This window comes from Mixophyes fleayi, chromosome 8 (genome assembly GCF_038048845.1).
Source record: "Mixophyes fleayi isolate aMixFle1 chromosome 8, aMixFle1.hap1, whole genome shotgun sequence".
In the NCBI taxonomy this organism is placed as follows: domain Eukaryota; kingdom Metazoa; phylum Chordata; class Amphibia; order Anura; family Limnodynastidae; genus Mixophyes; species Mixophyes fleayi.
This window is the reverse complement of record NC_134409.1, coordinates 98391748-98418563: the sequence shown is the minus strand read 5'-3', so window position 1 is coordinate 98418563 and position 26816 is coordinate 98391748. Positions and strand designations below refer to the sequence as shown.

The following is a 26816-nucleotide window of genomic DNA, read 5'->3' as shown; positions in this document are numbered from 1 at the left end:
ATAATAAACTAATTTGCACCCCCTTACATTGTAACATGGTTTGTTCCGGAGAACATTTACTCACTTTTTTGCCTTACTTTCCTTCATGACGACGGCCCACTGAGCACATCATGCGTTATAAATCGGTTCTGCATACTCCTACAGTCAACAGGAAATGTATCTAAAGATACGTGTGGTGATGATTACAGGTGTAGGTTTACTCTGCTCTACTAGACCAGACACTGCAGGATACATACAATACCTATGTGAAATATAAAATTTCACGCGCAGAAAAAAATATATATATATTTAATTAATGTTACCTGTCAATAATATAGTCCTTTAAGTTCTTTTGCAAAAACATTTATTAGACTGTATTTAATGTCTACTGTACATAAAATACATATACAGAGTTGCTCCTGATAGCAAACACATATTTTTGCATACATACTCAGCCGTCAGCACTAGTATTCGGAACGTAAACTAGCCCCCCAGTTAGAACGAGAGCTACAGCAGAAAACCAGCGTACTTCTGTGTGTGCCTGAGTTTGACTTAGACGTGGATGCACGGGAATGCCCTTATGGTATATATTGCCTACGTGAATCCGCCCATTCCCTACCCTGTTCACTTCACTAAATTGTAGGCTGTAGTAAGTGACATTTGCACTGGAAGCGGACTGGGACGTGGCTGCGGTCGGTTGCGCATCATCTGGCTCTGAGCAGCGTGATTTTTGCTAACAATACACACAAAACCAGCAGCTACGTTCCTTAATGACTCAAGCCCAGAGTCTTAATTACTGTAAACTAGAATCAAAGAAATCAAAGTTTAATTTACAAAATGTATTACATCAAGCAGAAGATTTAATGTAGCTGTGCTGCAAACTTTCCCTAAATAGGGAAAAGGGAAAGCCATTATATAGCACTAAAAGAGGCTGTATCTGGAAAAGTAAAAAGTCAAGTACAATTAGATAAAATCACCTTTAGGCTCTACGTCTGTACCTTAATTATCTTGGGATGGTTAAAGATGGATATGTATCAATACTTTCATCTGTCTTAATTTAGAGTTCCCTGACCTTTAAATTGCAGCTATTGCATAATTAACCAAATACTTCCAATGCACATTCCTCCTCCATTTTCAACACTTTCCGACAGATATATCCAAACATATATCAAACCGATACTGAACCGTACTATGGTCACCACTATATATTAGATTATTTCATTACATTTATGCATTGCAACATATTGTAACTAATAATGTCCTTTGTTTAAATACTGTAAGTCTGCCTGGTGACAAGCATTGGCACACTACTCTTTATTACCAACCATATCCTGTGAGCGCTGTGATTCACTTCATCCACCATGAATTACTCTCTGTTTCACACTTTTAGGCAACTTCACTGCTCAACTACCACCACCCTTTCCACGATACACTATCACCGACTGAATTCACTCTCTAGCTCAGGCCAGGCCAACCTGTGGCTCTCCAGGTGTTGTGAAACTACACGTTCCAGCATGCCCTGCCGCCTATCGGCTGGCTATCTACTGGCAAAGCATGTTGGGGCTTGTAGTTTCACAACACCTGGAAAGCCACAATTTGGCCAGGCTTGCTATAGCTAATGGGAATGGACACATTATCTCTCTGAACACCAGCACCTTTCCCATTTTAAATTACACTCATCCCAGCTTTAGAAAATCACACCGCATTTTCTAATCAAGTACTATCCTAAAGGTTCATCCACTAGACCACAATTCAGATTCCTTTTATAACTCATCACTTAATCTTGTCCTTTAAAGAATATATAAAAGTTGATCTGAAAAAGCCTTTGCATTTATCTGCTGGTGATTCACCCTACACTTGCACTTTTAGGTAGGTTATTTCTGCTGTTATAGATTAGCATATCAAATGTTGTTTCTGTCTATTCTCTTCATTTTTCATAGAAGTCAAAATATGCAGAAAACAAACAAACAAAAAATTCTGTAAAAGGTAGTAAAATGTTACATCTTTACCAAAATTAGATTCACTGCTAGGTTTAATAGTATTACTATTCTACAGCTTTCACCTTAGCCATAGATTCTAAAATCTCAATCAAAGAGTAAATTCAATGGACTAATTTTTCTCCTAAGCTACTTTATTTCTTAATATGATTAATGCTCAAGAAATCGTAAACCATTTCATCCACAAACTCAATCATATTTGCAGTAATTACATCACAGAATCACTGCACCCACCACAACAATACACTCTCTAAGTTCGCTCTAACCAATCCAAGTGATATGTACAACCTCGTCTGTATCGCCCGCCCATATGCCCTTGATCCTGTAGAATATAAAAATATACATTTTTGTTGAGCTTCGGACATTACAATTTTTGTTTTTCACAAAATAACGACCACGTCACCTTCAGTCTGACTTGGCTTGCCGAGGGAGGATAGTGAGGCTTGCACAATGGGCTAGTAGTAATTAGATAATATAGATGTAATGTGCTTAAAAGGGAAATTATAATTGCATTTAAAATTAATGAAACAAATGGATATATACGCAAGACTCTACATATACATTCAGCACACACAGCATAGCAGTGTTTAGTGTTCTAATCACACAGCCCTGTTCTTTGATTTCTGCTCGCAGGTTTACGGAGCAAGATGACAGGATTGCGGGAAAAACAGATGTTGGCATAGGCAAAGCAGAGGAGTTGGGTGCAGTGAGGGTGTTCCCTACAAAGTAAGTAGCATGCACACTGCTGAGTTTTGCTTCATGAAACAGTGGAAAAATTAGATCTTCTTTTGCAGTACAAGATTATTAAAATTAGAGGAGGAGTAACGGGGCAGATTTTTATGGATGTTACATGTGCTGATGAGGTGTTTTCGCCATCTCCTCTCTGATAAAAGGTCTCTGCAAGCCTCACAAACGGTGCTGATGCACTTATACCTGGGTACTGCGTTACCCATAATATTTCTGATTTTCCTACATACCTATGGGGTGCGAGGCCATTACGGACTGTTCCGAGGGATTCTTGGCACATGGCCAAGCATTGAATCTTCCCCTACACTACACTATTAATGGGAACCACTTTGCACTTACTTGTGCACACGTCAGAAACGCAAAGTTTTTCAGTTTAATTTAGTAATTGTTCTGTGCAGTACCATACCTCCCAACATATAGAATCCTGAAACTGAGAGAAAACAAGCCCCACCTAGTGTACGTTCCGACCGCAAATTGCCATATTTAGGTAAAACTCTGCACATCCTGTTCAGCCCTGTCCAATTTGTGGTCCACAAATCGGCATGTCCCGTCAAAATCGAGACAGTTGGGACAAATCATACATTGTTCTTTTCAGAAGACTTTGTATTTTTCAAAAACACCATAGATTTTCGTTATCAAACATTAGCATGCAAACTAGGGATGTGCACCGGCGACTTTTGAGGTCTCGTGTTTTGTGTTTTGGATCCGGATTTTCGTTATTTTTGAGGTTCGGATTTGTCTCGCAAAACACTTGACGAAAGGTCTCGGTTCGGATTTAAGGTATTGGATTCGGATTTTTTTTGAAAAAAACATAAAAAGTTTAAAAATCAAGTTTTTGGGCTTATTTTCACTCCTAGGCTATTATTAACCTCAATAACATTCAATAACAAGCATTTCCACTAATTTACAGTGTATTCTGAACACCTCACAATATAGTTATTAGTCCAAAACGTTGCAACAAGGTATCTTTCTGGACTGCGTAGAGGAGTGGGTCACCACAATATATATTAAAAACCCTGAACTTTTATGATTCGCACCAATAATTGTACCTGGACTGCGTAGAGGAGTGGGTCACCACAATATATTAAAAACCCTGAACTTTTATGAATCGCACCAATAAATGTACCTGGACTGCGTAGAGGAGTGGGTCACCACAATATATTAAAAACCCTGAACTTTTATGAATCGCACCAATAAATGTACCTGGACTGCGTAGAGGAGTGGGTCACCACAATATATTAAAAACCCTGAACTTTTATGAATCGCACCAATAAATGTACCTGGACTGCGTAGAGGAGTGGGTCACCACAATATCTTAAAAACCCTGAACTTTTATGAATCGCACCAATAAATGTACCTGGACTGCGTAGAGGAGTGGGTCACCACAATATATATAATAAGAAAACCATCAACTTGTTTGATTCGCACCAATAAATGTACCTGGACTGCGTAGAGGAGTGGGTCACCACAATATATTAAAAACCCTGAACTTTTATGAATCGCACCAATAAATGTACCTGGACTGCGTAGAGGAGTGGGCACTGGGCACCACAATAAAATATATAAAAAACCTTCAACAGGTCTGCATTACACTACACATACGGCTGCTCCTCCATCCTCTCCATCATATACATGTTGGAGTTTTAGCGTGTGACAACCTCTTGTTTTTGATAATGTCAGTGCATTTTGAATATTTTTCAATTTGCCCCACACCACTGAATGTACTTTATCTATGATACGCATCTATCTATCTTGACTGCGTAGTGTGGTGGCCCCGGTACACAATTTGGTACCGGGGCCACAATAAAATAAATACACCCTCCACGTGTCAGAATTCCACCAAACAAGTATCTGGACTGCGTAGTGGGGTGGCCCCGGTACCCAACTTGATACCGGGGCCACAATAAAATAAATACACCCTCCACGTGTCAGAATTCCACCAAACAAGTATCTGGACTGCGTAGTGGGGTGGCCCCGGTACCCAACTTGATACCGGGGCCACAATAAAATAAATACACCCTCCACGTGTCAGAATTCCACCAAACAAGTATCTGGACTGCGTAGTGGGGTGGCCCCGGTACCCAACTTGATACCGGGGCCACAATAAAATAAATACACCCTCCACGTGTCAGAATTCCACCAAACAAGTATCTGGACTGCGTAGTGGGGTGGCCCCGGTACCCAACTTGATACCGGGGCCACAATAAAATAAATACACCCTCCACGTGTCAGAATTCCACCAAACAAGTATCTGGACTGCGTAGTGTGGTGGCCCCGGTACACAATTTGGTACCGGGGCCACAATAAAATAAATACACCCTCCACGTGTCAGAATTCCACCAAACAAGTATCTGGACTGCGTAGTGGGGTGGCCCCGGTACCCAACTTGATACCGGGGCCACAATAAAATAAATACACCCTCCACGTGTCAGAATTCCACCAAACAAGTATCTGGACTGCGTAGTGGGGTGGCCCCGGTACCCAACTTGATACCGGGGCCACAATAAAATAAATACACCCTCCACGTGTCAGAATTCCACCAAACAAGTATCTGGACTGCGTAGTGGGGTGGCCCCGGTACCCAACTTGATACCGGGGCCACAATACCTCCTCCAAACATGCTACAGACAATTCGTCATTGAGATCCCATTAAGTATGTTAAAGACAGACAGGGTCCAAGTGTTATTAGTTGACTTTGTAAAGAAAAAAACTGTCCCTGTTGCACATAGTCGTGCAATGAAGACTTACTTTTTCATTTAAAGGCACGATCTTTCAAGTGTAGTGTTTGTAAGTCTAAGTCATATTATACTTTTGGTAAAATTGGTTTTTTTTTGTTCCTCTTTATGTTAATTAATTAGTAATAGAATTAAAGTAGGAAATAGAATTAAATAGAATTAAAGTAGGAAATAGAGTGGTATAGAGTTGTAGTGTGGTATAGATAGAGTGGTCCACACAATATAATAATAAAACCCTCAACTGGTCTGAATTCCACCAAACAAGTATCTTGACTGCGTAGTGTGGTGGCCCCGGTACACAATTTGGTACCGAGGCCACAATATAATTTAAAAACCCTCCACGTGTCGGAATTCCACCAAACAAGTATCTGGACTGCATAGTGGGGTGGCCCCGGTACCCAATTTGATACCGGGGCCACATTACCTCCTCCAATTTCCAAGTGTAGTGTTTATAACATCTTAACACTACACTAATTCTAGCACGTCAATACCTCTTGTTTTAAATAATGACAGGGCATTTAACTTTTGATTTAATTTATTGAATTTGTTGGCATTTTCTTTTACTTTTTGAACATGGCAAACGACTGTTGAATGGTCACATAATGCCAAAAAAAAAGGTGCAAGATGGAATTGTCCTTGGGCCCTCCCACCCACCCTTATGTTGTTGAAATAGGACATGCACACTTTAACAAACCAATCATTTCAGCGACAGGGCCTACCAAACAACTGTGGCTGAAATGATTGGTTTGTTTGGGCCCCCACACCAATAAAACAATTCATCTCTCCCTGTACAAACTAAACAGGCTCTACTGAGGAAAGATGTCGTCCTTATCCTCAACCTCTGATTCCTCTCCCCCTACAGTGTGTACTTCCTCCTCCTCACACATTATCAATTCGTCCCCGCTGGACTCCACAACCACAGTCCCTCTGTACTGTCTGGAGGGCAGTGCTGTACTTCATTGAGGAATTGATTATTCATTTTTATAAACATCATTTTTTCAACGTTGTGAGGAAGCAACCTCCTTCGCCGCTCACTGACCAGGTTCCCCGCTGCACTAAAAACTCTTTCCGAGTACACACTGGAGGGGGGACAACTCAGTTAAAAAATAGAGCCAGTTTGTACAGGGGCTTCCAAACTGCCTTTTGGAGTTCTACCACGTCACTACCTCTAGTTAATTTAGATTGCAAGGCTTGTAAATATAAATACTTTGAAGATAAAAAAAAGCAGGCTGCACAGACTGTGGAGCTAGAAAGTGAAATTAAATGGACCACGTTACTTTGGTGGCTATCTATGCCCCCCCCCCCGCCCTACACTTGTAGTTGAATATAAATAAAGCAGCCTGCATAGACTGTAGAACTAGCAATTCAAATATACAAAGAAATGGACAAAGGCAGTTTGGTATCTGTCTGCATCAGATCCCCTCTCCACTAGGAGTAAAACAGAAAACTTTTCAGCCGTTATATAATCTAGAATATAAATAGAAATTGAGAAATGCAATTTGGTATCTGTCTGCATCATAATCATCAACATCCTCCTCAGCGCCAGCTACATCAATATCCTCCTCCCAGTGCACAACATTCACACCTTCATTAGCCAAATCTGTAACTGGACTGTGGGTGATCCTTCCAGCATATGCAGAGGGCGTGCTGCAAATGCTGGATGGAGTCACCTCTTCCCGTACAGTGATGGGAAGGTCAGGGTTCACAACCAACAACACCCTTGGACTCGCCTTGGGGATTTGTGATGTCATCTGTTTAGAAGGCAGAGTTCTTTGCTGTTTTGTTGTTGTTGCTGACAGCATAACTCTCTTAAATTTTTTGTAGGGGGGGGGAGGAGGGCTTTGATCCTTGGGTGAAGTTGGACCACTAGTCATGAACACGGGACAGGGCCTAAGCCGTTCCTTGCCACTACTTGTCGTAATTGGCATATTGCCAACTTTACGTTTCTCCTCAGATGATTTTAAGTTTCTTTTTTTGCTGTTTTTTGAGAACTTGGGCTTTTTGGATTTTACATGCCCTGTACTAGGAGATTGGGCATCGTGCTTGCCAGACGACGTTGATGGCATTTCATCGTCTATGTCATGACTAGTGGCAGCAGCTTCAGCATTAGGAGGAAGTGGGTCTTGATCTTTCCCTACTTTATCCTCCAAATTTTTGCTCTCCATTATATGTAGCACAAGATACTGCAGAATGTGTGAACTTGGTAATATTGCAGTACCAATGGACTTATAATGCTGGATTGGTTTTGCAAATTTGGTTATAATTATTATATATTATTTTTTTTTTTTAATTTTTTATTTTTTTTTACTTTTTTTTTATTTTTTACAAACTTGGGAATAATGGGGAAATAACTATGCCCTTAGAAGCACAGAGCACAGGACACAGCACCACTGGACTGAACAGGACACGGCACAGGACCCAGCAGCACTACGGAACTCAGCAGGACAGAGCACAGGACACAGCACCACTGGACTGATACTGCAGAATGTGTAAACTTTGTAATATTGCAGTACCACTGGACTTTTACTGCTGAATGTGTGAACTTGGTAATATTGCAGTACCAATGGACTTATAATGCTGGATTGGTTTTGCAAATTTGGTTATAATTATTATATATTTTTTTTTTTTACTTATACTGCAGGATTGGTTGTGAAAATTTTGTGGTAATTAAAAAATATTAAAGTAGTTTTTGGTATTTTATAAAAAAAAAATTTTTTTATTTTTTTAAACACAGGGGAATATTGGGGAAATAACTATGCCCTTAGAAGCACAGAGCACAGGACACAGCACCACTGGACTGAACAGGACACAGCACAGGACCCAGCAGCACCACTGACCTCAGAAGGACAGAGCACAGCACACAGCACCACTGGACTGATACTGCAGAACACAGCACAGCACAGCACAGCACTAAACAGCACAGAACTAAACAGCACAGAACTAAACAGCACAGAACTAAACAGCACAGAACTAAACAGCACAGAGGACCACCTAACACACCCTCCCTCTACCCTGATCAATGCCCGAGTGAAGATGGCGGCGACTAGCGGGGAATTTATAGGATCCGAGTATCGCGAGATCCGACAACGGGATTATGAGTCAGAGCCTCAGTTTCACTTTTGAATTTGGCGCCAATACCCGGATCTGTCTCGGATCCGACTCGGATCCGCAACGTTCGGGTGGGCTCGGATTTCAGAAATCCGAGCGCGCTCATCCCTAATGCAAACAGAAGTTTGGAAAATAACAACAGAACAATACCATAACTTGATGAACAGCTCAAGGTCTTTTGAAACAACTTGTACCACATTTTTCTTTTGTATAGACATTTTCATGTAAACTGGCTCTTTTTTATTCACTGTAGTGTATAAATAGTGGATATTGTCTGGCGAGTGATCACCAAACAATATCTACTACTGTACACAACTGTTTGAAAGAGGACACCCCACACCACCTCTTTCAAATGAGGGTACTGCATGTCTAAGTGTCAGAGGGAGACAGAAGCTTTTTTTTTTAAGCCTCCCCATTCCTGGCTCTTTTTACACCAGTGCCAGGGGCATGTCGGACATATGTCTGACATTTTGAGCAATCATGTCCTTGGTCCTGTTCCCTAGCACCTACTATTGCTTTAGCCCTGGAACCCTGTATGCACTTTTTAGGACATAATGGACTCGCCCTTCACAGTAATCGCCCTTAGCGAAGGGGTTAACTGATAGAAGGCTGGACTTTAATAGGGGATTTACATTTTTGTACGGTGCGCCTCTTCAGATTTGTCCACCTATCCACATGATATGGGCGGATAAACCAGGAACGTCAGTGCAAAATCAAGGTGTTTTGCAGAGAGCACTGTGTGGGTTTTGTAAATGACCGCCCCATGTATGCTGAGAATACTACTATCTTACAGCATAGTTTAACAGATTTGTTCTATTTGTTGTATTAAATATGACCATAGTCAAAATTAATAATAAGTTTGTGGTTATAAATCTGTTTTCTTAATTCCATCAAAATTCTTATTTTTTTGCATTTACATTTCTTTGTTCACCAGGCTAATGGACTCCGCTAGCTACTGAAATCATGTTTCCCTCTTGCCAACCACTGCTCCAGATGGGACATATTTCCTCTATGCCCGCCAGAGCTCAGGAGCAGCTGTGGAGAGAATATATGTTTAATGTGATCTGATGATGTGTGAGTGCAGACTAGATTGTCTACCATCTGCATTAGGTTCAGTTTCTTCGTCATTGGAACAGCAGGTTACTGAAAATCTAGATTTTGAACGTGCAACCTCATATTTGAGGGTGTATGCTGTATACTTAAAGGAGTACATAGCTTCATATAATGGACAGCCCTGATAAAAAGTTTACACCGTCACTTATATTACCCTACATTTCTGAGTAGATCCGCTTGCTACGTTCAATGAGGCAGAGAGTATCCAACGCTAGAACCTAGCTGTAATACAGGTTAGTATATAAAGAGTAAAACATGCAGTATGCCATTAAGGCAACTTACTGAGAGTGGCCAGCTGTGCAGAGAGGGTTGCAGCAGGAGGCTGGATGGCCGAGGATGTTGTTTCAAGGTTAATGAAAGATGGTAAGGATTCTCTGTTACTTTGGACCTTAAAAAAGAAAAAGGGATAGATATACGTTCCTTCATAGCATAAACCAGTCTGCACATCTATCATTGCTTCAGAAATATAGTGTGATGTATTAGATGGTCCTGTAAAAACGCTTGATGGTAACTTGGCAGATGGATGAACTTGGAGAAGACTGGTATTAAAAATCTTGTTGTTGGTAGTAAAGACAATCAAGTGCACAAAGACAACAGGAGACCCGGAAAAATGTATGTAACACACAGACAGATATAAAAGCAGAAAAAAAAAAGAAAAACCAATATGCAGTTATACATAACACAAAGAAATTGCATTTGTTCGGTACCAATCTGAGGGGACTGTATAAAGACAAGAGAATAACTTTTTCTTAGCGACACATTAAGAATCCCTGTTTGTGACTTGCCTTGTTATCTTATATGTTTAGGTAAAAACACTATAATAACATGCAGCAGCACGGCAAGATCAGTCAGGAGTAAATCTTTCCAGCAGGGATAATGCTCGGCACGCTAACATTTTAGTGGGAAATCAAGAGTGGGCTGTGCTCTTTATAAGGTACCGTTAAACAATAATCAGCAGTTTCAACAGGCCAAGCACGTTAATTCATTTCACGTTGCTGCTCCTAACTGCAAAACAAATTACCATTTGCAATACAAAATCTTCCGGACATGTATTACATATCTCCCCTACTGTATTAAACATTTTTTCTATTATCTAATATTATCATCCTTTCAATGGAAGCTGATGCGGGAGGCGATTATGCATGTAAATATTAAATCACAAAGTATGGAACAGTGCGCTGATGGATTATACTGACCTATAAGCCATGATATTTAAGTGGCTGGCTTGATGTCAGGTAAACAAGATCATTTGGACAACAAGTAGCAAGTTTCAGATAAACCCATGTCCTTAATTTAGAACATTTGTTTTCTTTATTTTTCAAACAAATTAGCATTTACAATTGAGTAACACGCTTTTAAAAAGGGAATTTTTACCTTTTGAAAAATACATAGGTTGCTCTATTTTCCATGATTTACCTTTATTGGTACCATAGTCAAGTAACTATATTATGAATTTATGTGTATTATACACAAAAAGGCAAAATTAAAATTCCCAAGATATTCTTATCTACTTTTACAAAATTGATTTAAACTGTGAAATGCATACAAGACTTTATTTTATGCTTTCTAACATACAAAAATATTGAATATGTCCAATTTGTTAGAGAATCGATCTATAAGTGCGGGTCAATAGTAATATTTACACAAAATAAAATGTATTTATTCATGATAGGGGGAAAATGATTTGTTATATTGATGTAATTCACCAAAGCATAATCTAACAATAGGGCACTGCAGGAAAGCTACTCTGGTTTATTTGGATCAAACCTGTAAATCTGGTTATCAAATGACCACTGTAGGTCCTTATGTGCCAACTGCTCTAATAGGGACCTGTGTCATTGGTCAATGTGGCCTGATCACTCTGTTGGTCACTCTGAACGGCCACATAGGTGATTGGAACAGCAATGGTTAAGTAGGTAATCATTGTCGCCATGAGTGACGCATGTTAGAACAGAAAAGGAAAGCCATAGTGCTTTGATATATAAAAATAGCTATAGCTTTTCATTCCAATGTTAAGTTTAGATTTGGCCAAATGAGGACTATATCATCCATGAAGAAACTGAGAGGCTTAGATTTTAGGATCTTTTATGGGATTTACTGGAAATGAAAACTAGCCTGAAATCTTCTATGCAAATTTTACTAAGCTATATATAAAGTATTATAATGCAAATACAGTAAGTTACGGTTTTCCAACCCCATCAATTATGCCTATAATACTTTAGAGAATATTACGCCAACATGTGAAGTGTGTGGCAGAATTATCCTGGGCGAGATAAGAAACATGAAACAGGTGATACATAGTTACTCAGCATTCCAAATGCTGTAAGCCAATGGCAATAAAGGACATTAACATCAGTTATCAATCCAAAAAGTAGTTCTTTTAAATGTGTATTTGAATAGGAAGTACTATCAATGTGTATTATTTAACTAGTTCTTTGTAGGGATTTAGTTAAATAATATATTTTAACAAAATTCTATATGTAAAAGTAAAGTTTAATTACCTGAGTTTCTGCAACTCTAGTAGTCTGACCAGCAAACATCCTCTCAAACCTGAAAGTAAAAATGGTAAATTCAGATAGTTTTCATAACGAACAAAAATTGTGCATCGTATATTGAAAACAGAGAAAACTTTTGAAGAAATTAGAACGCTAACACTTAGCGGCTGGTACGTCAGCTTGTGTAGCGGTTCTTGCATAAATTCATACTGCGGATGTGCAGAAAGTGGATGCAGACTTGGATGATTGTAGCACTTATGCCGACCTGAGCCTGGAGAGCCAAGACAGGGGAAGGAATGGCATTCTAACACAGGCTCATGCAGACCTGCAGAAATGTACACCTGCTACAGGGCAGGTGCAAATACATACTGGTGATGTCCGAATATGGGTGGAAATACGGTGTTATTCTGTGCAAGGCTGAAAAAGACAGACACTTCAACCTAAAGTTCAACCTTTGAGAAATTCTAGTTGGTTGATCCAGATGAAGCAAAACAAAATCTCTGGTGGAAATTAACAAATTATCCTCACAAGAGGGGAGGGGAGGAATCTTCCTGCTCCCAAAAATGGTGAACCCATTTTTCAAGCTCTGTGAATTTGTCACCACATAGCTTAACTTACTGAAAAAAACCCTTTCCTGTGATCAAGGGGAACAGTCTTTTTTATACAACTGATGAAACCTTGTCCACTTTTCACAATGTTCATCAATTGCATTCCATTTAATGTGCAAGTAGAACAGTTACCACCATGGCCTAGGAACATAACCCTCAATTTATCTACATTACATGTAATCAGCCATTTCACTAACAACTTTAGCTTAGTCTGAATAGGCTCCAATCACAGCTACAATTTGTATTCTACAACCATTTCTCTATCCATGTACATACCTTTTCCCATAGACCCAGCACTCTTATCTTATTCTGAATATTATACTGTGAAACACATTTGCAAATCCAATTATATACTGGATCAATTGCATAACCAAGATTCAGTGTGAGACTTAAGGATACATATAGAAATAATTCATATATGTCAGTCATGTCCAGTACTGCATAAAATTGTGGTATTTTCTACAATATATTTCGAACCACATCCCTGAGAGTCCCTTTAAATAATTTTCCTAAAGCAGAAGTCATGCTTACAAGATGCAACATATATCCTGGAATATTATTACTCCTTTGTAAATACAGACAAAAACAAAATATATTTAAAACTACAGATTTTTCTTTATCTTTTATAATTATTTTTTTATTTATCATTTATATATAAATCACTGACAAACACGATGCAGTCTGTTAAGCCATATTTTACAGCCCACAGGAAGCAGATTAGATGGAGGGAGACCAGCACAGAAATCTCTCCCTGTACTTGTTCCACACTGTACTAGGGTCTCACTGTGGGGGCCCACCCCTGCAACTGTAGTGAGACATGGCCATTCCTCAGTGAGCTCAGTCTGGTAGCAAACCAGAATGAATGAACTTCACGCTTATTCAGTGACAAATTGTTCCTGTACTACTGCATAGTTTAGAATCGCAATTGAGACCAAGACTAGATTTACTAAACTGTGGGTTTGAAAAAGTGAAGATGTAGCCTATAGCAACTAAGCATATTCTAGCTGTCATTTTGTAGAAATTACTAAATACATGACAACTAGAATTTGATTGGTTGCTATAGGCAACATCTCCACTTATTCCAAATCTGCAGTTTAGTAAATATACTCTCAAGTCTTGCTGCCTTGGAGGACAGGTAAGGAATATGCAGCAGTATATTCTGCTAGAGAGAGGAAATGCGTTATAGAAATAAATGGATGGGGCGAGCATTAGTGCAAAGGTGAAGGGGGGGGGAGTTGGCCTGTGTTACTAGAATTTTAATTTACCTTTTAAACATACTTGCCAATATTTTATTTGTTTATCTCCCCTTCTGGATATTCCAGAGGGCTGATTCTGATGCTGGGTCCAGGGGAATGTGGCTACACATATTAAGTCATTAAGCGCAGCCCCCAGCTGCTCAATGACTTGAGGCCCAATACGGCTGGGTGGGGTCAGAATGAAGCGATTCTCTGTGAATTGCCTCATTAAATCCTGCTCCCAAACACTTCACTAGGGAAGAGGGCAGGAAGCGGGAGTTTGCAGTGCTCTCCCGGGAGTAATTCTATAAATTCAGGGAGAGTAGGCAATTATTGGTTTATATACATAAACAAAGGTTTGGGCATTTATCTCGCTATCTTTTGCAATCTGTTTTTCAGTTTCAATCTTTGCTGACCTTAACACATGTTACATTAAAACTGCTACATTTCTCGTATTTCCATAATTTTCAGACCCTTCTAGTTTTCACAATTTACATGCTATTTTTTTAATATTACAATACTTTTTCTTATTTAACTACATTGGTTGCCTTCCTAGAAAGATTTATGTACTTGAAAGAGTACATAAAATGTGGTCACCTTACTTTTATTTAAGAGTACACGATCCCTGTATGCAAGCTTTAATACTTCTCAGGCCTGATTAAACTTTTTGCCCTACTAAAAATCATAGTTTGTGTAGCTCTCTTAAGGAACATTTTATTGAAGCTCAACTCAAATGTTACCATGGTGTGATCATTATTTCCTAAATGCCCCTTCTCCTGTTCATTAGATAATATCTGTTCTATTATTATCATCATCATCATCAAGCAGCCCTACTCCTCCAGTTGGGTCTTCTACCACTTGAGAAAAGCCTTTGTCTTTTAAAAGATAAAAATGATCTTCCTTTGCTGACCTACTAGTTTTATTGTCCCAATTTAAATATGGCTAATTAAAATCACCCATGAGGACCACAATTTTATTTCATGTCTTTTATATACAATAACTTATATGCCAGGTGGTTTATTAGACATCTTAACTAGTTTTTCTATGGTAAGGACTGTACCAGACATAACCACTGTGAATTACACATTATCTTAACTTCATTGCCAGGGCGGTGTGTTCACACACTTCGCTTTTCTGCTAGTTTTGTTTTTTTTTTTTTTTTAAACATACATAAGCAACCTTTTGCCCACTGCCAAAAATCTGTTAACAGTGGTATAATCATTGTGGATGCCCATAAGTTCTCTGCACTACTTTGTGAGCTGCCATTATAGTGAATGGCTTCTCTGTTTACTATTGGATCCAGTGTGCATTGATTGCATTAGTGCTGACAATAGGGAAAAGCGACAAGAGAGTCTATTGAGGTAATCGATTAAAAAACAAAACAACATAAATGTGCACCTGGGGCCGTAGTACAGACGTGGGTGGGGACCCAGGAGCAACACTGAATTATGAGCTCCTGGCGTCTTGTTACACCACTTGGTAAAATAAAAGTGGATATTCCAGTATACTTTGTAACAAAAAGCCAACGGGGGACAACATACGTCATGTATAAAATATGTAATTTCTGGTCTATTTGTCAATAAATTGAGATTCTTAGACACGAGAATCAAGTAACCGGTCATTCATACCAGGTTCTTTAAAGAAAATCTAAGCCCAAATTGAAAAATTGCCATAAATGAAAGAGCAACTGCTAACATTTACAGATGCATAACTCCCAACTTCTGAAAAAAGGAGAATGAGGATGCACTGTGTGAGCACAGGGTGTGTCCACGGCACAAATGGGTGCATGGCCACTAAACTACTAGGCCATCCCTTATCCCGCCCCATCCCCTTAAAACCCCCATTCATTGCTGAGAACAGCTGTAAAGGGGACACACTTTGTCAACTCTCAATACAAAGGTGCCCTCAAATTGGGAATGTTCTGCCTAAATTTGAACAGTTGGGAGGGATGCAAATGCATATGCTAGTTTTTCAGTAATGTAAACTAAACATATTTCAGAAATGGTGAGGTTTGGGATAAATACCATTTCATATGCCTGTCACACTTTCTGCTACAGATGAAAACACTTTTCAGCCATATAAATACACTATAATACAGGAAATCTTTCCCTCTAGAAACACGTTGGTAGTTAACCTCGCCCCCCTCTCCATCAACCTAGGGGGACTCAGTTTTGTTAAACTTAAAATGGCAGTGGAGTGGAAGTGGTGGGTGTCAGGCGCCGTCCCCGCACTGTGCATATGACGCCTGTCTCTTGGAGCAGATCCTGTCCGGTTGCCTAGCAACAGGACGTAGTTCTGGGTTCGCCGGGCGCGCATGCGCAGAAGGCGTGTCCCGTTGCTAGGCAACGGAACGCTTTTTTTTACTCGGTCTGTCGCCTGGCCGCCACAATCATCCTCCACCTATCAAGTGCTTTATCCTGCTCCCTTCTTCCTATTATTGTCTATTGGTTTCTGACTCCCGGCTTGTTCCTGACCACTCTCCCTGTCCTGCAATTTGGTAGTTGTTATCTGGATTCCGACCCCTGGCTCGCCTTTGACCTTCCCTCTGGTTCTCCCACGTGTACTGCGCTATCGTTTGGCACCAAACCGGACTGTATGACCATTCCTGCTCTCTCCCGCTGCACTGTTAACTAGCCTGGAGAACCGCAACTTGCGCACCCCACGCAGCCAAGCCCATACCTCCTTGCGGGGGTCCCTGGTGAATACCGGGGGTGCGTTAGACTCCACGCCTCCCTGTCTAGTGGTGTCCATAACAGTCAGCGGCATCCTCAAAGTCATTATTGTGACAGTGGGAGGGTGAATAGGAGGACCAATCACATTGAAGCTTGTGATTGATTTTCCCCCGCTCACACCTCTCCCCCATTTTCAGCAAGAGAGTGCAGAAAAGCCCCGGGAAAAAACGGCTGCACAGTGCACCCTCTGGGGCTCAGGCTAAAGGGAGGTGTAGGGGTATAAGGAGAACACAGCTGCACTACATTCTTTTACTAGGCAATATTGCAGTCATAAATAGATCTATCAATCACACCTAAGGCTGGTACAGAAACTTTATTCTGAGTCCTTGTTAATATAAATGTTATGTACATCCATACACAGCGGCATGTTCAAGGCTTTGAGTCATATTAATGACCCTTTGTCCACTGACCTTTGGACAGTGAAGGAACTATCATTTTTGAAGAATTGCTGCCACAATTGGATATGCTCAGATGACCATGTGATAAATAGAAAACGGACGTACAGTGACATTCAGAGCTACTGAATCTGTCTCCTCCATCTCATTTGCACACTGGAGCATCTGGCATTAGACACTTTCCAACATGACATGAACACAGGATTTGACCAGAAAACGATATGACATTTTAAAATACGTCCTAGTCAACAGGCCTTATCATATACAAACCAAAAAAAAAAAAAAAGAATAGCCTGTACTTAGAAATGCATGAAGAGCAAAAGAACATAAAAAAAATAAATAGCAGTTATGCTACGTCCCTAAAACACTTGCTTTATTACCAACATATGTATTTATATTATATCTATCGTCTTTCTAAAATACCTGTAAGCTCATCAAATATATAGTGTCATCCACCAGCACAGCGCATACACAAACCACTTCCTGCATCTATCAATTCTGACACACAGGAAAACAAGTTGATGGTTTGATTTCATAAAATAAAAAAAATAAAAAACAATTAAAAAATATCCTTCTTGTTTGTGCTGTTCTAGCAACCCCATGCAAAGTGTAGCCCTTATTAAACACGCTTGATTTATAGAGATTAAAATTTACAAGTACATGTCCGATTCAATTTTGCCAAGATATTAAATTGAAATATGAAATTAGATGCATCCCGTTTAGGCAACAATAGATGGTTTGTATGTTTCATACCATAAAGTGGTATGTGAAACCTTTTGGTCTTATTACAAGACCTGGCCTGTTGAATACAACCGTTTGGTTATTAGTCACAGGGAAGGACCCCAGGAATGAACTATAGCTAAGTGAATCAGGATACGCGGCGTTTACCTCTCATGACGAAGGAAAACATTGTTAAGGTTGTCATTCACAATGAGAAGCTCTTCTGTGAGTTGTTCATGGGTCACTCGAGGTATAAGCTCCAGCACTCTCTGCTGCATGGATCGGCATGTACTGTTCAATTCCTAGGAACAAAACAAGCAATGCTCACCAACGTTACTATGACCTGGTAAAACAGCATAGCACAGGGAATATGCATCTTATGGATAGATAGAAAAATGGTTTATCCAGACAATTTATCTACTATGAAACTGAACACAATGTAAAACAAAACAAAACAAACAAAAACAAAAAACAGATCAAATAATGTTCACTGCTTCTCAGATGTTCATGTATCCTGAACAAAATTGTTTTTTTTTTTTTTTATATGTTACCCATGGGCACATATGAAGATTTACCTTGACTACCCTTTTGAAATCAGTACATATTAAATATCCCCCTGTCGGATTACATTACCTATTGCATTGTACATTTCTTTAGTCTGTGGTTTGTTGCTTGTAATTTAAAATATATACAGTGACAGCGACAGCTAATAAGCTCTGCATCTTATATTACTGAATTAACAACTCAAACTTTGCAATAATGTCTAATTATAGCATTGCAATTTCTGCTAGATATCATAAACCACGTTAAAGATATATATTGCTACTTATGCATACAAAAGTAGATGGATATGTATACGTATATATACATGTATTATGTAAAAGATTATTTATGACAACACAAGAGGTACACGTAGCCAAGACAAACAATAATTGCAACACTACAATCGAAATGTGGTCACTTCCCCCAAAGAGCTTACAACCCAATTACTTATTTAAAAGGAAACAAAATAAAATAGTAAAATATAAATAAAATATATACAAGCGTAAAAGTTTTAGGATCTCATCAGAACTAAAGATTAGCAATGCTGGACATTTTTCTATGATAACAGACTGACTAGAAGCATTGAAAAACACTGCATAGAGCAATAGGATGTTTAAAATGCCTTGCAAGTCAAATATCGCAACGGCATAATATAGTGAGTTGAATTTGTGGGATCATATTTGCTTTATTTATGTCTAGTAGAACATACGGGCATACAGTAATCAGCAAACAGAACACCAGTTCATCACTCCACATATGTTCATCTGTTCAAAGGCTTGCCCACCTTGGGATAACACAACCTTTACCTTTCAGCCATCAGGTCATATGACGATTTTTACTACACGTATACTTATTACAAAACCGGATTGAAACGTGTATGCATAAAGAAACAGGCACCACTAACTCGGGGGCTTACCTAGTGTTGGTGTATTTCAGCTGTTTTATTCAGGCTCCAGTTTACTGCCAGCTCTGGATGCTGCACATCAACTATTGTGGAGAAAACCATCGCCCAAAAGTGGTGAAAGCTATGGAGCAGACCCGAGCACTCCTTAGCCTGGTCTCCTCCTTGGCGCCCTGTGACCTACAACACGTGTGTGACCGCCGAGGTTCAAAAACAGCGCTAGATTTGAATTTCCTGCACCAGATCTGCTCCCAGAGGTAGCAGACTGGTGTTCCCTGGGTAGCCAGTCCAGTCCTCTGCTTGCAGCACTGGACAGTGTACGACCAGGACCTACAATAAGGCAAGTCCGTGTACTACATTAAACATTAACTGCCCTACCTATCAAAAGAAAAGACACAGGGGAACACAAGGAGCTACCTTACATTCCATGCTGGAGGTGTTTTTTTAACTTAACTACCTAAACTGAAAAGGAATTCAACCCATTGTAATGACTGCCATGGAGGATTAAAGAGGAAAGAGAAGTATCTGCAAATGGACAAATTGTGTCCAATTTGGTCAAGCAGCTAGAGCTCTCTTGGCTGCAGCCAGAAGATGACCGCTCACCCTGGCAGATACCAGTCATCTTCTGACAGCATTTACCAACATACCCAATAATGTTATTTTGCATTGCTTATTATCAGGCAGTTGTTTTGAAGCCACACAAACTGGGACATTGTCCTATATTGCAGCAGATACCGCATCATGTGTAGCCAGCTTAAAAGATTCCAAATGTTCAGTGTGAAAGTCCCAGCTACAGTTGGAGATCACAGTCACAGTTGGGATACAAAGTGTCAATCCTAATCATAAAAATATGTATATAAAATATAATTAATGTTTTTGGGTCTTTCACCTGCAGCAACTCCAAATCAGACTGTTTCGCTTTCTGTGGCACCAATTCAGTCAGCATCTCTGACATGACTTTTACATTCCCGTTCACCACCTCCAGCTCACTGCGAAGCTTCGCTACCTGCCAGACAAATAACATACATAAAACAGATTATAGATGAGCAAGTCTTATAAACTACATGCCATTGCAGTCAAAGTGCTCATTAAAAGGATAATCATAATACAATGCCCACTAACCTAATATTTTGAACCTCATATTTGTCTGATGGACATATGAAGAGATACATGTTTAACATTCATGTTGCATGACTTTTGAGGCTATAAGAGTACATCTACCACCTGAACACCCCTGTTGGAGAACGGGCCCTGTTGTAGGTGTTCACTGAAACAGAAGGGGATTGGCCCTATTGTATGTAAGCTGGGCCACGAGGGAATGGGCCCTACTGCATGTAGCTGGGCCACAAGGGAATGGGCATTATTGTATGTAAGCTGAGCCGCCAGGGAATGTGCTCAGTTTTATGTCCATTGGAACCCAAAGGAATGGGCTCTTTACTATATACTAGTCCCCAGTTGAAGGGAGTTTTTATTGTATACCTATTATAGGAATGGACTCCAATGTCACTGTACTGTATAGTATGTGACATAATATATTATTTTGTATTTCAGTACTTTGTTAGATATTGTAGCGATGTAATGTAAGCCATGTTTAATGACAACGTATCAATAGAACATTTTATAATAATTCTTAGGCATACCTCTGGTTATTTAAAATATTCGGCATTACGTAAAACTCATCAGCAGCGATACAGTAACGGTAGTTGTTATGGTTCTAGATTAAAGAGTGGTGTAGGGAATTTGGAATGGGTGAAGAAGCAGATTAGTATTTCAACATTATATATTCTAATGATGTCAAATCAATTACAAAATAAAGAAATGCTTGTGCATTGTAGATCTAGGTGTAACAACCAATCATGAGTTGCACAGCTGAGTATAGGTCAAACAATGGAGGTGAACATCTCTGTTTTTTGAAGGGGTGCCCTATAAAAGATTGCTATGGGGCCAGTATCATCTAGTCACACACTGGTATAACACTGAACTACTCATCTATAGATATGTGTCCACCAAACTTACACCTGAACTAATAAATATATATATATATATATATATCCATATCCCTTAACTCCCACGATCATACACCCTACATCTGCTAAAACTTCATCAGAGACTCCAATCAAGTGCTGAATATTTTTTCATTTACCAAAATATTATCCATTTTTTTTCCCCATCATAGGATAGTGGTAATTCAAGGTACAGTTTTTGTAGTGGTCTACTTTGCATCTAACAATGCATGGATTGTGAATTTGCAGGTGGTGGAGGAAATACCAGACACTGGACAAGGGAGGAGTGCTGACAGTATGTCAAGGTGGGCAGTTAACCCCTAAGGGGGAATTCAGTTAGTCGCAATGTTCTCAGTAACATCACGTCTGTGCAGTTTTCCCGTTACTACAATAAAAATATATGCTCAGTTTTCCTTGCACCTCTATTGGGTGTAAGGAAAAATAAGCGGATATTTAAACCCTTATAAAACATGGGGGAGAAGCGCAGAATTATGCAGCCTGTCAGATTTCATATACCAGCACATAAAGACCTTACATGAAGTCTCCCTGACCTCAGTGCAAATCTAACATTTCTTAACAGGTACAAATATTTTATTCTATGTCTGCAAGTCTATTTCTCCACCTAACACAGCTTAAACCAAATTTGTTATTAATTGTATCTTATCGAACTCCACCCAAAACAAATGTCTAGTTTTAGGTGAAATTACCCCTTAAGACTATTTGGATCCTATTGCACATTAGCAGATGTATTAATAACAGCATTGGTAAGTGCATATTATGACCACGAAGCAGCAGAAGAGATAATGGTTCTGTAGTTTATCAAAGCAGCTTATAGGAGATCAACATATCTGGTTGTGTTTTGCCTTTACTGATTATGATACATTGCACAATTACAAAAAGAATGAGGCAATAAAACGGGACAGGGCTTTTTTAGCGAGTTATCAAAAGTGACCCAGTTGCTGCCTGTACCATAACAGCTTGGTGGTTATAGATATGGTGGGTGCAAGGCAACTTAACTGATGTGCTGAAATGCACAGTATGGATTGGGTGCAGGGGCAGATACGCGACAGCAACTTAGTCTCGGCTAGTAACCTTTATCAGGTCCCATCATGACACTATTCTAAAGGGGTTGGAGGACTTGAACTGGTCTGTAATTGGATGGGAAAGCGATACTTTTCTTTTTAACAGAGCTGTTACGGAATGTCAGGTTAACACTTTACACTGTATCCTCTCCTTATAGTTTGTATATGGAAATTTTACATTTTGATGTATAGCCATTTTTTGTCTGTAAGGGGAAGCCTGAACTTGCACTGGTCCAATTGCCAGCCCCCTAGTGCACAGAAATCATCTCCAGCTACTCACAGTCTGTAATGTTGCTTACTGGGTGCTGGACCCACTGTATGGTTAGTGGCCGATGGTACATCACCTGGGGCACTGAGTCTACTGCATGACTTGTAAAGGAGGTATCATGGGTTCATTGCCCACACAAAGGTCATAGTCTCCAGGCTAACTATACTAGCCAGCAGAACAGGTAAGATAGTATTACACACATAGTCAGGTATAGGTGAGGGGTCAGAATGGGCAGCACAGACATCAGAGCAGAGTGTGAGTAGTTATAGATAGTCAAGGACAGACCAGATCGGAAATTAGTGACCAAAACAGCAAACAGTCATCAGGCACAAGGAAAGTAAGAAACAAGGTGGGTCAGTAACTGGTTATCAGATATGTACATAGGCAGTTGTACAGAACAGGAACATAAACGGTTGCTCAGATATAGTAATGTGCATAAAATCTACTCTTAAAACCCGCTCCTGCTACTATCACAAGGTGCAAGGCCACCTGCAATCACACAATGAGGCTAGAAATCAGGAAGAGATCCAGCCCTGGGATCAAGGATCCTGGAATAGGTAATACTGCTGCATATTTTAGGGAAAAGGAACTTTGATTGGCACCAATGTAGGGAGGGCGCCTGATGTAGCACCAGGAAAGCAATGTGGCTCGTTGTACATCAGCAATGGGATCAGGCTTAATAGTAGCACCTGTGAGAATGCAGAGCTTGGTGTGGCTCTCATGTGGGCAGAGCTTGATGCAACACCTGTGAAAGTCTGGGCTTAGTAGGTAAGGTTATTACTAGAAGTGCTGAAAGGGTGGGGACAGCAAGGATTACAGGCAAAGCAATTTATGCTGGGGAGGAGTATAAAGAGAGCCTATAGGTGAATAACTACACACACACACATTTTATTTTATTTGCTCTGGTTTACTGCATTCTGTGTTAATGCAGTATTTGTGTACGTCTGTGTATTGGTTAATGCGGCGGTTCCCAAAGTGTGCGCCGCGGCTCCCAGGGGTGCCGCGGCGCTGTCACTGGGGTGCCGCGAGCCAGACATAAAAAAAAGAGAAGACAGAAACTTACCAATCAGCGCGGCGCCGGGACCCAGCAGCCTCCTCTCTCCCGCAGCAGCTTGTCACGGACGTCTATATTCAGTGAGAGCTGCGGGAGAGAGGAGGCTGCTGGGTCCCGGCGCCGCGCTGATTGGTAAGTTTCTGTCTTACCTTTTTTTTATGTCTGCCGTGGGGCAGAGTGAAAAGGATGGTGGCACCGGAGGGGGACAGTGTGGCAGCGGAGGGGGACAGTGTGGCAGCGGAGGGGGACAGTGTGGCAGCGGAGGGGGGCAGCGGGCAGCAGAGGGGGGCAGATGGGGCAGCGTGCCTGGGGGTAGAGGAGGGGGACAGCGTGGCAGAGGGCATAAGAGGGGGGACAGCGTGACAGAGGGGGCAGAGTGCCTGGATGCAGAGGGGGCAGAGTGCCTGGATGCAGAGGGGGCAGAGTGCCTGGATGCAGAGGGGGCAGTGTCTCTGGATGCAGAGGGGGCAGTGTCTCTGGATGCAGAGGGGGCAGTGTCTCTGGATGCAGAGGGGGCAGTGTCTCTGGATGCAGAGGGGGCAGTGTCTCTGGATGCAGAGGGGGCAGTGTCTCTGGATGCAGAGGGGGCAGTGTCTCTGGATGCAGAGGGGGCAGTGTCTCTGGATGCAGAGGGGGCAGTGTCTCTGGATGCAGAGGGGGCAGTGTCTCTGGATGCAGAGGGGGCAGTGTCTCTGGATGCAGAGGGGGCAGTGTCTCTGGATGCAGAGGGGGCAGTGTCTCTGGATGCAGAGGGGGCAGTGTCTCTGGATGCAGAGGGGCATTTTTGCATACAACTAAATAAGTATTTTTGTCATGACCTAAATACTTATTACAATTTTTTGACCCAACTACTTCTAAAACAGGATTGCTCAGTAATTATTTTGGAGGGGTGCCTTGAAAAAATTTGGAGACTCTAAGGGTGCCGTTAACTGCAAAAGTTTGGGAACCACTGGGTTAATGTGTATGTCAATAAAGGGATCAGATATTTACAAGACAGGAACAGCTGCTATGTGGCAACACACCCTGTGTGCAAATAGTATACAGTGAATATAGTCTTGTAATTATACACAATATAATGCTAGCAAAGAACAGCATTGCACTACTTGGTACAATAGTAAACTTAATGTAAAAATACAAGAATAACTAGATATCTAATACTTGGTTTCTATACATGTACTTTAGCTAGTGATTCTCTGGACCGGGGGTGTGCTACAAACCATTCTCACCACCACACCTTAAGACTTTCAGAGCTCGGTTTACCTGTTCAGATGTGGGGACGATAGCAGAGTCTACAGGTGCTGTCACCGGACTGATGTAAGGGGGCGGTGCGGGGCGACTCAGTGAGCCTCCTCTTTGGGGTGTATCAGAGGGTGGACAATCTGGTCGGGGAACAGGTTCAGGTTTGACGAAACTCTGCGGATGAAACAAACGTATAGCAATTACTGATACATGCATGATACATGTACAACCTATGAAAAAAAAAATTGGAAAACTTCTATTCAAAAGCAATAAAACATCTGAAATCTCTCTCCCAAATATAGAATACTTGGGAAAATTTCTATATTGCAATTAGTTTTTCTTTACAGTGGAACGGTCATCCACACACTAAAATCACTTAAGTTACAAAGAATGGAAACCTAACCTGCCCTCACCGTCTTCACTTTTGGCAAGGCATATTTCTTTTTAAAGAAACAGTACGCAGAAAGGTATTTGCCATACAGACAAACTATTCACATGCTTGGGATTGCACTGTTCATGCTGCAGACAAATATAATAAACTGAGTACAATAAATCAATGTATTGAAGTTTACTACATGCTCCGGGCCTTTGTCCAGTATATGTGTGTATTATATTTGTCTGGATCCATTACGCCTCGCATGGATGTGGAAGCGTGCGGAGTGTATAGGTGCTGACCTTTGCAGTCTACAGGTCTGTATACACATTTTCAGTCCAGTAATCTAGAAGGCTACAAGACACAAGGTCATATCAATACCACAATCTGATTTACCACTTAAATCAAGGGGATTTCTAGGTTAGATAAGATGAACAAACCAGTTCTCTTCTGCCAAATGCTATGCTTCTATATATTTCTACTTGTACAGCACAGCTGCCTCTGGCTCTTGGCCGTTGTAATTCAATTACCTACTCAGAAGAGCTCTATTACTCAGAAGTGGTTTAAGCCTAATGCTGCTTGAATTTAGCTTTTTGTTAAAAAGCCACCTGAAACATGTGCTTGCCATACATTATGGTCAACATGGCAGATGAATTTCACAGGCCATCTTTACAGTCTGATCCTTCTTATAAATGCACATGAAAGGTGTTGTGTGTTATGGTTATTTATGGCTACATGCAACTGGTATTAAAATGTAAGTGCAAGAACTAATCAATGCCACAACTTACCGGTTGTGGGGTGTGAATAGGAGAGAGTGTGTCTAGATTAGTCATTGGAAACTCCAGTCCCTTCCGTCTCAGGTCCTCGTACACTGCGACCACTCCAGTTAGGTCTGGAGAGCTGCGGAAAGCATCTGCCCAGGCCTATGGCAAGAAACCATATACTGAAACTAAATTTTATATATATATATATATATATATACACACACACACACATAGATTTAGACACAAACACACACACAAATCCATGTTATTGTAGATCTAACACATCACTGTCTTGCAGTATAAATGCATTCATTGCCTCAGACTATTATTATATTTACATATACAAGGTCATATTTACAATGCTGTTCGGAATATCACTGGTTGTTATGGATTTGTGCAGAAGGCTGACGCATATGCTCAATCTGTTCAGTGCAAATACACTCTGAGCTAATAATTCAGAATTAAGAAAAAAAGAACAAAAACATACAGTCCACAGAAGTGGACAAACAAAATGACAAGCTCAGGTAACGGCTTCACTGACGATATTTAATTTAACTCTTTGCTGCCCTCAAGTGGTAACCACAAAAAACATATCAAGTTGTATATAAAGAACACTTTGAAGGCTGTGAAAGCAACTCTAATGTATACTGATCTTATAAGCAAGGATATTTTCTACTACATTGTCACAAAGGTACTCTCCCTTATACAGATGAAGGCTAGCACAA

At 40.5% G+C, this 26816-nt stretch overlaps 1 protein-coding gene across 1 annotated transcript in view; it reads right to left on the bottom strand.

Moving 5' to 3' along the window:
- The window catches only part of TOM1 (target of myb1 membrane trafficking protein), an 80942-nt gene that overhangs the window by 26599 nt on the left and 27527 nt on the right, over positions 1-26816 (bottom strand). The window contains exons 5-10 of the mRNA XM_075182987.1: positions 26116-26250; positions 24976-25128; positions 20198-20314; positions 18033-18166; positions 12181-12229; positions 9962-10067 (exon numbers count right to left, since the gene is read on the bottom strand). Coding sequence (XP_075039088.1) covers positions 9962-10067; positions 12181-12229; positions 18033-18166; positions 20198-20314; positions 24976-25128; positions 26116-26250 — 694 coding nt within the window. The remainder of the gene's footprint in view (positions 1-9961; positions 10068-12180; positions 12230-18032; positions 18167-20197; positions 20315-24975; positions 25129-26115; positions 26251-26816) is intronic.